Source organism: Crocodylus porosus, unplaced genomic scaffold, assembly GCF_001723895.1.
Source record: "Crocodylus porosus isolate Cpor-Errol unplaced genomic scaffold, CroPor_comp1, whole genome shotgun sequence".
NCBI lineage: Eukaryota > Metazoa > Chordata > Crocodylia > Crocodylidae > Crocodylus > Crocodylus porosus.
In genome coordinates, this window is record NW_017728921.1 from 15,805,162 (window position 1) to 15,820,251 (window position 15,090).

Sequence of the window (15,090 nt, forward strand, 5' to 3'; positions counted from 1 at the left end):
ACAGCTCTTCTCTCTTATAGTGGGATGGGGGAAGAGGGTTTCTAAAACTATGTATAGCAGGCAGGAGAAAATCCTGCCAGGGCTTAATATATGCCCCTGAATCTGCTGCGTAAAAGTCTGAGGTTTGCACATGAACACATGCAACCAGATCAGATCAGATTCCAGAGGTACTAATTAATCTGCAAGGTTCATTTGGAATCAGTGGGAGTTTCAAGTGCTCAGCACCCTTTTTGATCACTGGTCTGTAGAGCAAAAGAGAGGACTTATGTAAAGTCTTGGTAGTGTTGAGGTGATGATGTCACCATGACGGTTCAGGAGATATGTGAAAAGCAAGAATTCTTCTGGGTGATCATCTTTTATAGCATCAACTGCAAGGTTGGTATAGACATAGGTAGGTAAGCTTTTGGGATTCACAGTACTCTTTTCACAGGCTGACTATGGTGAATCCTGTTCCAGGGAGTCTAGCTCACTTTTCCCGTGAGTTGCATGGGGAGCTGAGGTACCTTACTCAGTCCTGTGGCTCAGGCCTTATTCAGACCTGAAGGAGTACTGAGATATCTGAAAGTTTGCCTATGTCTATACCACCCATAGAGCTGGTCCAATAAAAGATAATTACCTTTGTCTTCCTTATGCAGAGTCTTACACATGCAGCACTTTGACAGTGTCACATCAGGATTTCTTCAATTTTGTGAGTCACAACTGCAGGAACATTTTCCAGTAATTTATACCATAGTTCAAGGGAGACTTTGATCATTCACTAATGAAATGTCCATACATTAAAAAGCAATCCTGATCTGAAATGCATAAATAATGACAGTGATTCACGAATGGGCAAGAAGAACAAAACACTGCCAGTACTGCTTTTTGGCTAAGAACTTGAGACTTAGAATTGAATTCTTTTCATTGACCAGCTATTTTTTTAAGGGTTTGTTAGATAACTGCAGAGCATACAGGCTGTGTACTTGCTTTCACACTCACACTTGCACATGTGTGCATGTTCTTTGTCTCTCTCCCTCTCTCTTGTCATGTGAACTGAGTACATGCATTTAATTTCAACTGACAGCATAAATATACTTCTCTTATTTTTAGGGTGAAGGCTGGCTTGTATAACTGTAAGCTGCCTAGCAAAATGGATCCCTGATGCATTTGTCCCTTTAGGCACTATCAGACTTTAAGCTTATCTTCCCGTGTGTGTGTGTACGCGCGCACGCGCGCGTATGTTTCTGACTGTTTTGAGCACTGAAATATTTACACCAAATGTCCATTGAGCCAATTTTGCAAATGGCTAATCCCATTTGCAGTGGGTCATGGGAGGGAAGCTGGGATTTGGGCTTTATTCAGGCTAATTAAAGAAACATAACTTGTTTAAAAATACCTCTGGTGTTCAGCCTGCTAAGAATTGCATCGCATATTTAATGAAGCCAGTAACAAGTGGCTCAATTTTAAACTGCTCTGACTTTGAGAGAGATCAGAGTTTGCTGAATGCACAGTGTCTTCAAAGTGCCGAGAAAGTATTCATTAGAAAGCACACTTCATTATGCATTAAGGAACACTATCAAAGCTGAATAAACAAGGATGTTAGAGACCATTGTCATTAATGAAGATAAATATTTTAGCAGCCTTGTGCCAGTAGGGGGTTCTTGGGAAACTGTTGTTCAAAAATATGGTTGCCAAATTAAAGGCAAAGTTGGGATGATTTTCCCATCTCTGGTTGACTTTGCTAAATCATTTCTGCTAGAGGCAGTCTGTCAAGGGTCCCATAAAATTGTTCAGCAGAAGTGTTCTTCAGCAGAACCGGTTTTGTCACTTGAGTGGTTAGATTGCACCAAGCATACAAATAATACCTGAAGGACGGATGTTGCCAGATTAGACCCACTCCACCTCTTGTGATGACACAATCAAAGCCTGTGCTACACTATAAATATACTCAAGATATTTTCCAGGAACACGTTTAAGCAAAGGGCAGCTTAATATTTGCTCAGTGATGTTGATTCACAAGAATTGGAGGGAGGGAGAAAGAAAAGGATTTTTTTAATCAGTCCCTGACATTTTGAAGGAGGAAAAATGCAAGTTGGCAAGAGTGAACTGTAATTTGAATTCTTTTAGTGCGGCTGACAAAAAAAAAAAGTGTTGCAAAGAAGCTGACATATTCCTTCCAGAAGCTGCCCTTTTGCCTTCTAGTCATAGCACTGCCCTGCAGCTGTTGCCTTAAGATAGGGGTGTCAAATGTTGGCCTGCAGGCTAGATTCAGCCAGCAGAGCAGTGTCATCTGGCCCATGGGACTCCCAGGGGGGTGCTGGGAATTTGGGGAAGGGGGCCTGCTGCCAAAATTCTAGGTACAGAGCCCTCTTGGCTATGCCCCCACAGCAATCGGGATGAGTGATGGCTGTGTTAATCTCCATGGCTGTTGCTGCCTCCAAATCCAGCCTGCAAGAAACCTTCCTGTGAGGATCCAGCCCATGAGGCAAGGTGAGTTTGACATTCCTGTCTTGAGAGATTAAGGACAAACCTTGCTCCTGTTGCTCAGGACTCAGCCCTTTCTCTTTCTGTTGTGATTTGCAATGCACCAAGCATACATTGAAACAGAGATGCTGCTTTTATTGATATATTAGTAAACAATTCCATTGCTCAGTTAAGTCACAGTCTTTATTTCCTGTTGACTTTTCTACTGTTATTCATCCCTGGGCTTTACAAAGAAGAAGGGGGCAAACACCCTTCCCCACTCCCTGCAACTACCTTTCAGGAGGAGCATGAGAAGTTTAGGGAAAGAATCATAGGATGTGGTTGGTGCCTGTGCTAGATGGGGATTGGACTTGGTAGCCCAGCAGGTGCTTTACAGTCCTAAGTTTCTAAATGCTAAGGTGATGCTTCCAAGATCACAGAGTGAATCAAGGGTTGCGATGGGAGAGAAAAATTTGTCTCCTACAAGCCCACTGCCCCAGGGGCACTGGAGCATGCTGTTTCCTCAGGAAGCAAAGTATTAAAAGGTTGCCACATATCATTTGACAGCAGGTCCTTGGTAAATGAAGTTCACTAGAGCAGGAAATGAGACAGTCTGCAGGGTGTCAGATTATCTGCTTGCACAATACCTTTGCCCTATGATTTTGCATGTGTGTCGCACAGCTGCTTTCCTGTCATCAGTGTATTTGTGCGTCTTGCCTTGCCTATTGTGCTACCCAGAAGCAAGTGAATTCTGGGAAAACAGGTGAATTGTCCCACAGTATCTCAGCAGGGGACAGGGTATGTGATGAGTTTATGTACCAACATGCTGAAGTTAGCAGTATGTGGTGCAGTGCACTCTGGGATGTCTTCATTTGTAGACCTAGGGGAAGGAAGGAGGACCAGATTTGTTACGAACCTGGGCAGGGGCTTCAGCTCCCACAAAAATGAAACAAACCCAATCTCCTTCCTTGAACAAGTTCCACTGGGGCATCCAAGGCTGCTGGGAGAGGCAAAACACTTAGTTGGCAGAGCTACCGACAGATCCAGCCATTTGTACGGTATATTTCTATGTGATACAAAGCAGGGTTAGTGCCAAAAGTGGCTTCAACTGTTTACAGACTTGCTTCAAAGTTGCAGTGTGAACAGGGCCGTAGATGTTAGTGCTGCCTTTACTTCTGGCCTGATGGGATTACAAATTGCTTCCTTGCTATTAAATTCCAGCACCGAAGAACTGAGCCTGTGCCCCCTCCCTGATTGGCAGAGAGCTCTGTTGAGATCATCAGGAGGAAGAACAAGAAGTAATGATCACTGAGGCTGAGAAAAGCAAGCAAACTACTCTGAAGATGTTTCTGGCCTCTGTCATGGTTGCTTCTCAGACTAGTAGCTCATATCCTATCCAGCCCCACCAGCCCTCCTTCTCAATTTTCTGCTGATAAGCCCTCTTCTTATTACACTCTTAGAAGATCACTCCTAGATAACTCTGAGGCTAGTTCTCACTTCTCTGGCATGTCATGTCAATCATAGTTTCTAATTTCTTTGGCACAGGATATTGCCTCTCCATGGAAAGGACCAATACATGCTTCTGATGCCAGTAAGTGAGGTAATGGTGGGATGGGCAGAGGCTGCAACTGCTGGCTACAGCACTGGAAGGAGAATACCTGTGTGACATCAAAAGCTGACATTCACGGTAACCCCAACAGCAACGATGTTGTTTTACATGGGGGCTGTCTGTGACGTAGCTGGTTTCTAAATGTGAAAGTGGTTATAAGATCTCACAGTGAAAATGACAGGGCATATTGAGCAAAGGAAAACATTGATCATAGCAACAGTTACAGTCCTCAGCAGTGGGACAGCTGATTAAAAATAGATCCCACTTACCCTCCATGCTTGTGCTTTTGTGTGTTTAGTGGTTTATTGATTATTCAAGCATGTGTGGTATGACTTCCGGTGCTTCCCTTGCACCCAAGTGTGGCTCAAAACATCTTCAATTTGTAGCCGGTGGGACACATTGGGCTGCAGCATTCGGAAAATAAGATCTTTGCATTCTTGTGTCAAGAAGTCTGGGAAGATTACTCTCCGCTCTTTCTGTAGGCGGACCATTCTCTTAACATTGGAGTCATCATATGGCATAAACCCACAGACCATCACATACAAAATGACGCCTAGACTCCATATATCATAAACTTTGGGCTGATAGGGAATACCTTGTATCACTTCAGGAGCTGCATAAGCAGTCGAGCCACAGAAGGTTTGGCTGAGGATCATTCTCCCATTCTCATCCCAAAAGCACCGTTTGGAAAAGCCAAAGTCAGACAGCTTGATGTTCATGTCTTTGTCCAGTAGGATGTTGTCACACTTCAGGTCCCTGTGGACAATGTCCAAATCGTGACAGTATTTGACGGCACAAGATAGCTGGCGAAACATCTTCCGTGCTACTCCTTCAGGTAAGCCTCGGTTGCTCTTGATGAACTCCAGTAAGTCTCCATGTACACAGAGCTCCATGACTATATAGACTTTGCCAGATGTCTCAAAGATCTCGTATATCTTGATGATGGAACAATGGTTTACATTTGCCAATATCTCCAGTTCCCTGGGGAGAAATTTTTCCAAGAACTCAGCAGGAACTCTTTTCCTGTCAGTAATTTTCACTGCCACGTTAAATTTCAGGCGCTCTGAGTAGGCAGATTTCACTTTGGCAAAAGAGCTCTCCCCCAAATTGCTCCCCATGATGTAACCTTTTCTTCTGAGGACTGCAGCATCATCCATGGTGGCAAAAGCAGCAGGTGGTTTGGAAAGTGAAGCCTACAACTCTTCTGTGTGTAAGTAAGCCTCGTATTCCTTTGCCCTGCATTATGGTCGTCTCTGGTGCCTGAGTCCTTTGGAGATGACTGCTGTAATATTGCTCAACATTGTTTTATTGATGATGTCAACATCTGAGGTCATAAAGCAGAACTGTTCAGGAGTGGTGCCTGAAGGTATAACTCAGGCACATTATAAGAGAGCACCAAAAGCAAAGGCAATGACATTTATGCATCCACAAAAAGAGAAGTCACCTCATGTTCTCTAACCTTATTAGCAGGAGATTGTTCCACCTTAAAAAGGGAAAGAGGATGATTTAAAAAGATATCCCCTTTGTTCTTGAAATTAGAACTGCTTCTTTCCAATTATTTCCTCACCTCAGGATTTGGGTAATATTTATGTCTGCTTCTGAGCTTGCTACTCTATGTGTCTGTTGCAGTGTCACCATACTTTTATATTCTCAGTTTGACTTTTTTTGCCTAAAAATTTGCCCAACCTTTTAATTTAGTCTAAAGTATTATCCCTAGGGAGGACAGATGTACTGATACCAGGTAGATATACAGCAAAGGGAAATTATGTAAAGAAAAAGGTAAGGCAATGCTTGTTCCCTACTGTTTCTGAACTATAGCAGTAAGCAGTAGCTTTTCAGCATGTGTATGTGTATGCAAGACTCCATCATAGATGCCTATGACCAGGTATCTGTCAGAGACAAGAGCCATGTGAGCTGGGGAAGCCTAGCAATGGAAAAAGTTGGCCAAACTCAACCCTGGTTAGAAGCAAAGGAAACAAAGTGAGAGCCCAGTCTTTTTAATATGGCTAAAATAAGAGCAATCCTGCAAGTTGTGCACAAAGAAATAAATGGGTTAGAAAAACAAGAGAAGAAATGTGGATTTTAATGTGAGCTGCTTAAAAATTTTCAAGAGGAGGTTGGAAAATACTGATTTGTCACAATAGACTTGTTTCACAGACATGTGTCAGTTCTGATGGAATTTAACTGTGTAATAATATTTGAGATGGAGCATTTTGGTTAGGCTGGGTTATTCCTTAGAGGTAACAGAACACAAGGATTATGTTTGCTTATAAGTGACTTTTTTGTAAAACATTATCGTATGAATTATATGAAATTATAAATGATCAACAGTGAAGAGCTTTGTTTTATTGTGAAGAACTTTGTTTTATTGAAATGCTGTTTCAATGCTGTAAAATTAAAATTTTCAGTTTTGTGTTTCACAAGAAATTTCCAGGTTTTAGTTTTTTGTTCAATTTAGAATTAAGGTGTTTTGTTTGTTTTGTTTTGTTGTTTTTTTAAAAGTCAGTATTTCCAGCAGAATGGAAACTATGGCTTCTGATCAGCTGCTATCGTATCAGAAGGGCAAACGTTTGTATGAAGACTTCATGGAGGTGCAGATCAGGCTGACGTCTTCCTCTGGCTATCTTTTTAGACTTTCTGGGGAATTTCCAGTGCTTACAGCTTTCTCAGGTAAGAGCAGATGAGGTGAACAGGCTGATTTTCTCCTTCTGACCTTCCAGCAATCAATCAAATCCCATGCGACTTCATGCATCCATCACCACATAGCACATTACAGCAACCGAACGCTCTCAATTCATTCTCCCTCCAGTGCATATAATGTACATCCATCCATTTTCAGCCTTGCAGTTGCCTAGCAGATCTGGTTGTTGAGCACCTTCCTGTAACATTTCTACATAGCAGTTAGCATACAGATGTTACAAAGAGCTAACCCACTGCTCTATGCAAGCTTGGTGCCTATGCCAAAGGAAAGATGTTGGATTTGCTCTTTTACTCCTTGACACACAGTGCTGCGAAAGCAGAAGTAGCAGTTGGGAAAGGGTTAACTCTGGCTTGCTCAGCAGGGATACACACTGGTAGAAAACTCTCCTGGCATCTCTTTCTTTTACAGGGCTGCAGCGTTAGTGCTAGTACATGCTCTTTTCCCTAGCTTGAAAGCTTCCCACCCCCTTTAATTAAGTCTAAAGCAGTGTCCCTGCAGAGGCCGGCTGTAACTGATGCCAGGTTTATGACTGCAGAAAGGGGAAGATTACGTAAAGTTGTTGTCACCCAACCACACCAGCACAAAGTGGAATGGCTCTTGTACATGTACTTAGGACTCCTGTCACATGTGTTGGTGACAGACATGCCTGCAGAGCTAGGGGAAGCTGGCTCTGGGACAGGTTGGCCAAGCCCTGAACCATGGGGCAGGGTTCAAGGAGTTATAGGAGTTCGCTGTTGGAAGGTACGTAACTTTCCAGCAGAAGACATCCCTTTGCAGAGGCAATGATTAGTACTTGTTCATACTGCTAGTGGCTCGTGTTTATTTATGTGGTAGAAACTACCCTGGGCAGGGGAGTAACCTCCCTGATCTCGTTATAACTCACTGCCGAATTGGAGCATGCTATTGAGAGAAGGTCACTACAAGACTAGTCTCTCTCATTTTCCTTATAACTGGGAGAAATTGGCCAACAGGGACAAGACAAAGAAAGCTACCTCTGTGTTACTGTCAGGTAAGGTAGAGAGAAATTCATATATAGAGGAACAGTGTACACATTAGGTGAACTACCTAAGTCAATGTCAATGGCAAAACTCCCACTGGCTTCAATGAAGCCAGGATTTCAATCATTACTTCTAACTAAAGAAGCAAACTTATGCTCTGACAAGTCCTTAATTCCTGATAAGTTGGTAGAATTACACATTGACTCACTTATTCCCAAAAGACCACCCTAGCCCTGAGGCATTTAGACTGTAAGCAGTGCAACTCAGGGACTGACTTCCTTTGATTATTGGCAAGTGCTGTATGAAAAACAAAGTAATACTTTAAAAAAAATTCTGTAATAGGTGAGGCATTTTGCAGAACAAATATCAAGGCAGGATACCTGCCTCAAGGAGGGTCCAGTCTAAGAAGTGATGTGTTGCACCATGTAAAGAAACAGTAAATAGTCTGGTGTGAAAAAGGGAATGAACATGCAAACTTCATTGGATTTTAGTTCAAGCCCCGGAGTAGTTACATCCCATCCATAAAAAGAGTATGTGGTTACTCATTTATGGCATGTGCATGTTTTCATGAAAAGGATCATTTTATAATAACCTCCTAAACCTGAATTGTCACTCTCCTCCCTTAACTTCACAGACCTCTAGACTGGGATACTGTCTCCTACTCAGCTTTGGGAAATGCTGCTGCAACCAGGGATTTTAAGGCTTCTTGGAGACTTTCCTAACTCCACACCACCCCATCTGAACTGGAGCAACACCTATGTCCAGACTCCTAAATAAGCCTGTCATCTGGAGAGTCCTGATTGATCTTTACAATTAGGTTCTTAGGTATTTCCCTCCCGGATGGGTGTTGGCACCTGGGATGTGTTCTTCACAGCAGGTATGGGAAGTCAAACCAATTTCTGTAATTAGAAAGCCTATGCATACTGCGAATGAATACCTCTTGTGCCAGGAATGAGGCAACGCTGGATGTTTTCTTGCAGCAGTAAGTGTTAGCTTGATTTCAGCAAGATTTTTTTGTGAACCTGAAAATCAGCGCTGAAAAATGTCTCTTTGTGCAGTTGGCAATATTAGCAGAGGCAGAGGGGAGCAAAGACCAGCTAACTTCTGCATCGAGAGAAGAGAATTGGGTGATGAGACGCCTAGGAGTGCTGTAGATGAGGCAGAGTAATAATGTTATAACCCTTCAGCCAATTGAGGCTGCTTTTGGGGCCTAGGGGCAATGCTTTTGGGGCGAGGGGCAAATCATTCCATTGTTAGGAAACATTTATGTGATTTGTTTATATACCATGTGTATGTGTTGTTCTTCTACAGAGGAGGTTGCATCAGAATATTCTTCACATCATTAGTTCAGTAACTGGTGGTTAAGAACAGATGCCTCTATCACTGCTTCTCTTGATGTCCAGCCACTGCAACATCCTTTCCTCCTCAATGAACAATTAAGGTCTTGTCTAAACTGTCAGAGGACCATGCTAGGAAGTGCCACGGTGTGCTCAGCGCTTGTGCTAATAGGTCTGCTGTTTCAGACGGGATTACTGGCTTGGTTCAAGCATGCTTACTGCTGCATGCCCAGTGCTGTGCTAAGCGGGGTCTGTTGTATCCATTTCAAGGTGTGGTGTACATGGAGCTTGTACTGTGCTTCTCATCATGGTCCTGTGATGGTATATCTGTGCTGTATGTTTTCTAGATGATTCTGTTCCCCTGCCATGCCTGAAGCCCACGGATTTCCACTTGGAGGCAAGCCTAGTATTGCCTCTGCCACAATGATATTTAGGAAGTAAATAGAGTCCTGAAAGGCAGTATGAGCAAAGACAGATATAATATTACATATTTTGCTGATTGATAAACTGAGGCCTGGACAAGTCATGTGACCTCCTACCGTCATATGACCAGTCAGGAGAGGAGAAGACACTAGGCACTAACCTTCTTAGCTTCTGGTCTGGTGCACTGGTCTTGGATGTCTACAGATGGAGATTCCACCGCCCTCTCTGTGCAAAAGCAGGTTAGACAGACACTTGACTGGGATGGTTAAATCAGAGGTCTTGCCTTGAGCAGGGGGTTTGAGTAGATGACCTCTTGCAATCCTTTCCAGCCCTACTTTCTTATAATCCTATGACCTCCACTCAAGGAAACCCTCACTGCCTGCACTGTTTCTGTCCTCTAGGGAAAGGACCTAAACCTCCAGGATTGTCAGCTTGGTACTTTTCACCATTACTGATGTTGGGACAGATGGTTAGTCCCTTTCTCAAAACAATTCATCCTCTGCTAGTAGGACTATAGACGGCTGTGGTATAGCAGAGCATCCAGCAGGAGAGTGGATATCAGTTGTCCCCCAAGAAGGAGCTAACATTGATGGTCCATTAAAAGTTTACAAATTAAATCTTTCATATGGGCGGGGGGAGTAGGCTCTGGTTTTCAGAAACTCTAGTGTTTTCTGAGCTGAACTGTATCACCCAATAGTGGGGGTTCTGTGTTTTTAGTGTACTTAATAATGATTGGGCCCCTTCTCCAATAGTTCTCCAAGAACTATTAAGCTGTGGAAGCCATCCAGAGAGGATACATGGATTGCCCTGTAGATCCCATCTCAGCAAGGACTGTCTGTATATTGCTGCACAGGAAGATCTGGGGGGTGGCCCTGGTACGAGGTTGTGTGGCCAGCAGCAGTTCTTCCACACTTGTGATAGAGCTGTGTAGACATTTATGATTTGATTAATCCCTCAGTAACTGAACATGGCTGTGATACCATGATAGCAAGCATGAGAACTACTATGAGAATGGTTTTGATAAATTATTTGGAGAACTTGGTTGTCTTGCAAGCTTAAACACAAAAAGGAAGCTTCCAAGAAGTGGAAACTTGAACAATTGACTATGGAGGAGTATAAAAGTATTGCTCGGGCATGGAGGGGTGAAACCAGGAAGGACAAAGTGCAATTGGAATTGCAGCTGGCAAGAAACATGAAGAGTAACAAGAAAGTTTTCTATGGGTAAGTCAGCAACAAGAGGATGATCAGGGAAAGTGTAGACCCCTTCCTGAATGGGGGGGAGGGACAACCTAGTGACAGATGATGCAGAAAAAGCTGAAGTACTCAATGCCTTTTTTACTTCAGTCTTAACAAGCAAGGTCAGCTCCCAGACTACTGCACTGGGCAGCACAGTTTGGGGAGGAGGTGAGCAGGCAACAGAAGATGTTAGGGACCATTTAGAAAAGCTAACAACAAGGGCATGCTGCAGCTGGGCTAACGGCATACTGGGCTGCATTGGTAGGTGTATTGCCAGTAGGTCAAGGGAAGTGATTATTTCCCTCTATTCAGCACTGGTGAAGCTACATCTGGAGTACTGTGTTCAGTTTTGGGCTTTCCACTACAGAAAGGATGTGGACAAATTGGAGAGAGTCCAGCAGAGGGCAACAAATGGTGAGGGGGCTGTGGGACATGACTTCTGAGGAGAGGCTGAGGGAACTAGGCTTATTTAGTCTGAAAAAGAGAAGACCGAGAGGGGATTTAATAGCAGCCTTCAGCTTTCTGAAGGGTGGTTCCAAACAGGATGGATTGGATTTAGTCTGTTCTCAGTGGTGGCACATAACAGAATAAGGAGCAATGGTCTCAAGCTGCAATAAGATAAATTTAGTTTAGATATTAGGAAAAACTCTCTCACTGGGAGGACAGTGAAGCATTGTAACAGGTTACCCAGAGAGGTTGTGGAATCTCCATCCTTGGGAGGTTTTTAAGACCTGCCTAGACGAAGCCTTGGTTTAAATGATCTAGTTGGGGATGGTCCTGCTTTGAGCAGGGGGTTGTATTGATGATGTCCTGAGATCCCTTCTCACCTTCATTTTCTATGATCCTATGTTGGCATGCTGCCTAAGGCAGTACAGGTCTGATCCATATGTGGGGCCTCTAAGTGCCATCAAAGTCCAAGGAACCTGCTGCTGTTTCTCTATAGGTCAGAGCTTAGCTTGCAGAATGTCTCAGCTCTGGTTCCAAGGCTCGGGAAATATGCTTCTCCTTTTGCACCCTGGGAGTTCCTCAGTATCCCAGTTTGCTTCAACTAGATTTAGACTGGGAGCAGGTCACAGAGGCATTAAGGTTATTTACTGCCACAAAGTTTGTGCTATTAACAGTCAGTGTGTTAAAGTCATTGAAAAAGAAGCCACATGATTTTAAACCAGGGAGTCCAGAAGAATGACTGATGGCCTTCAGCTAGAATTATTGTGAACCCCTTTATAGTTTTAGACATATTTTTAGAGGCACCTTAAATAAAAGTACTGGCTATAAAGTGTCTTGTTTGACATGTGGAAGGAAAGGGTGCACGGCATCATTACCAACAGATTCCATTGTTCTCAACAAAAAAGCTGAAAGCCAGTCAAATATTTGCACTCAGTGCTGTAGGTTAAATCCTGAATTTTCAATGTGATGAGGGTAGCCACTTTATAGCTCATAATACCCAGGCAATTGATGAAGTTAAGTCTGAGTTATGCTTCTCTGATTAGGCTGAAAACGATTCTGCCCTGTCTGCTAGCTGGTACTTCTGTTGTTTTCAGGGCACCATGACTGACAACAATGCTGAACTGTTGTTCATCTTCCTATATTGTGTTTGTGTGTTGCAAGTCCACTTACAGTAGCAATGGAGGGAGCTCTAGTGAAGATAACAAAGAGTGCAGCCAACTGTGTTTTGACTCCAGCATCATTTAAGCTTGTTCATAGCAGGCATACACAATTTGCTGTTCAATCATTGGTGCCAGAGGTATATTAAGGCTCCCACTAAGTTAACTCTATTTGTCAAAGGAAATTATTGAAGATTGGGTGGATGAACACCAGAACTGCCATTTACTGGGTCAGATCATAGATGGACTGGGTCCATCTTGCCCAGTCTCCTGTCATGTGGGCAGAGAGCAGATACTGAAAAGGAGAATGAACAGGGTATGACCTGGGTTTTCCCCCAGTTCCTTTCCCAATTGCAGCCTCCAGCATTTAAGGTCTAGGACAGTAGCTCCCAACCTTTTTTATACTGTGGCCTGGAGGGAGTAATACAGGGCGCACGGAATCAGCTACCTTCCTCCTGGGACTGCCCTGCCACATAGCTTTAACCCCAGAAGCTGTTCGCCCGGGGGTCCAAGGAGGGGCCTCATGCCACGAACCAGCAGCCAACCTGCCGCAGCCCAGTGTTTTGAAACCTCTGGTCTAAGAGGTTCTGATTCAGAAGCTGTATCCCTGACTCCCATGTTCAATAGCTACTGATACACCTTTCCTCTGGGAATGTCCAATGCTTTTTGGAATCTGGTTAAACTGACCGCTTTCGCAACATCTTTCCACATTTAATTACATGCTGTGTGAAAAAGAGCTTTCTTTGGTTAAGTGCAATGCCTCATGTCATATACAGAGTTCTGTGCAGTAACACAGGGGACTCCATTTGGACTGTAGTAACTGGATCTTTTCTGAAGTGCTCTGTATTCAGAGCTGCTGCTTGCAGCCATGTGTGACATCCAGGCATCCTGGTTTTCTCTAATTTAAAAAAAAATCTAAAGTTTTCTGATTTAAAGTCCTGCCTCCAAATCCATTTTTCCCCACAGTTAAAACAAAACACCATATAGTGGCATTTCATTTTAATCGTAGAAAAATGTGGATTTTAGGGGGGGTTTTAAATCAGAAAATTTTGGATTTTTTTTTTAAAATCAGAGAAAACTAGGATCCCTGGGAGGTCACCTTCCAGACTGTCCCTCCTACAACTTTTGTCCCAACCTGCAAGCTGTGGCACACTTGCAGGTGCTGCTCAGTTTCCCCACCCAGCTGCAGAAGGGCTTCACAATCCTGTTCCCTCCTTTTGTGCTTTCTCTTTCCATGAGGGGAACCCACATAGGACAGGGGAAGCTGGTTGCATGCAACAGTGATGCACAGAGGCAGATCCACAGGGTGTGTATTGGTACACTTCCAAAGGACCTTTGCTCCCTCTGATTCCTGCTCTACCCAAACTTTAAAACCAACTGCCTTGGGAGAGGGCAGCAGCATTTCTATCCAGGCAACCCTGAGGGAGTCACTTGACTTCATGGCTCATTGTAACAGACCTGATTTCTGCTCATCTCTCTTCACTCCACACGCGTTAACCACCCTTAATGACCTTCTCTCCTTTTCAATGGCCCCGATGCTCTGCTCCTCAAACTACCCGTGTCCACAATGCTGCTATCTCTTAGCCCTTCCTGCCAACTTCTCTCTACTCTTTCCCAGCCTTGCAGACCCAGCTAAAAACCCTGAAATCAGGCACGGTCATATCGACTCCAGCCTGGAAATGCCTGCTGGGGAAGTCGCCGGCGGTCCTTTGAAGTTGAGGATGATGTCCGTCAGGCTTGGTGGGTCCTGTGGTGACTGAGGAGCCTGACTCTGGATGCCCACGCTCTTCGGCAACAGGGGCATGTTGCTGCACGGGGGAGTGGGATTTGCTGCTGTTTCGCCTTGGTATCGAGTCGTTGGGCCTTGAAGCGTCACGCGCTTTGGTAGACCAAGCAGTGCGATGCCGAATGGTCAGCAGCTTGCTCCTCCCAGCTGTTGGTGTCAATGCCTCTGTGCTTGAGGGTGACCCTGAGCGTATCTTTGTACCGTTTCCTTTGGCCGCCCTCACAGCGTTGGCCAACGGAGAGCTGGGAGAAAAGAATCTGGCAAGGGAGGCGGTTTCGTCGGAGTTGACTTCTCAAGAGCAAGGCTTCAATGTCGGAGGATGCTTGCGCTGGGGCGTAGCCGAAGGGCTTGAAGGCAGCTCGAGTTTGCTTTACGTGTGGGGTAAAGCTGCGTCTTTTGTTGTGGCGGCCACGGGAGCAGCAAAACTGTGTCGCTTGACTATTTTCATGCTTAGCTGGCAGTGCGTTTAAAGGTAAGGCGCTGGGGGGGGCGAGGGGGGGCAGCTCTGTGCAGGTGGCTACCCAGCGATACTTATTTGTGCTTTGAGCTTAGTCGAAGGCAGAAAAAGGCTGCAGCACAGCCCCCATTTTTCTCCAGCTAAGGAGAAGCTGAAGCGTTGCTGTTCTGGGCCTGGGGCAGCTGAGAGGAAGGCACGAGCGCAGCAGAGGCCTCGCCTCGCCCCGCCCCTCAGCGCCCGACTGCAACCGCCCCGCAGGTGAGCAAGGCCCCGCCTCTCCCGGCTGGGGGCGGGGCCGGCGGCGCCTCTCACCTTATGTAGCAGGCGCCTATGCAGATGAGGCGGGCGTCAGCCCCGCCCCCCGGCGCTGATTGGCGGAGAGCCCCCGGCGGGGGAAGGAGGCAGAGGGGGCGGCCGCCATCTTGTGCGTAGCTGCAGCCCGACGGAGCGGACCTCGGTGCGGCCAGCGCTGCCCTACGCCCCGCCCCGCTCCGGCC

The 15,090-nt window shown here is 45.0% G+C and overlaps 1 protein-coding gene across 1 annotated transcript; it reads right to left on the reverse strand.

Annotated features, from left to right (window-relative positions):
* Window positions 1–3,888: 3,888 nt before the first annotated feature.
* On the reverse strand, window positions 3,889–5,330 carry LOC109313036 (testis-specific serine/threonine-protein kinase 1-like). Its single transcript, XM_019539423.1, has one exon. The coding sequence runs from the start codon at window positions 5,206–5,208 to the stop codon at window positions 4,354–4,356; it is 855 nt and encodes a 284-aa protein (XP_019394968.1). The 5' UTR covers window positions 5,209–5,330; the 3' UTR covers window positions 3,889–4,353.
* Window positions 5,331–15,090: the final 9,760 nt, after the last annotated feature.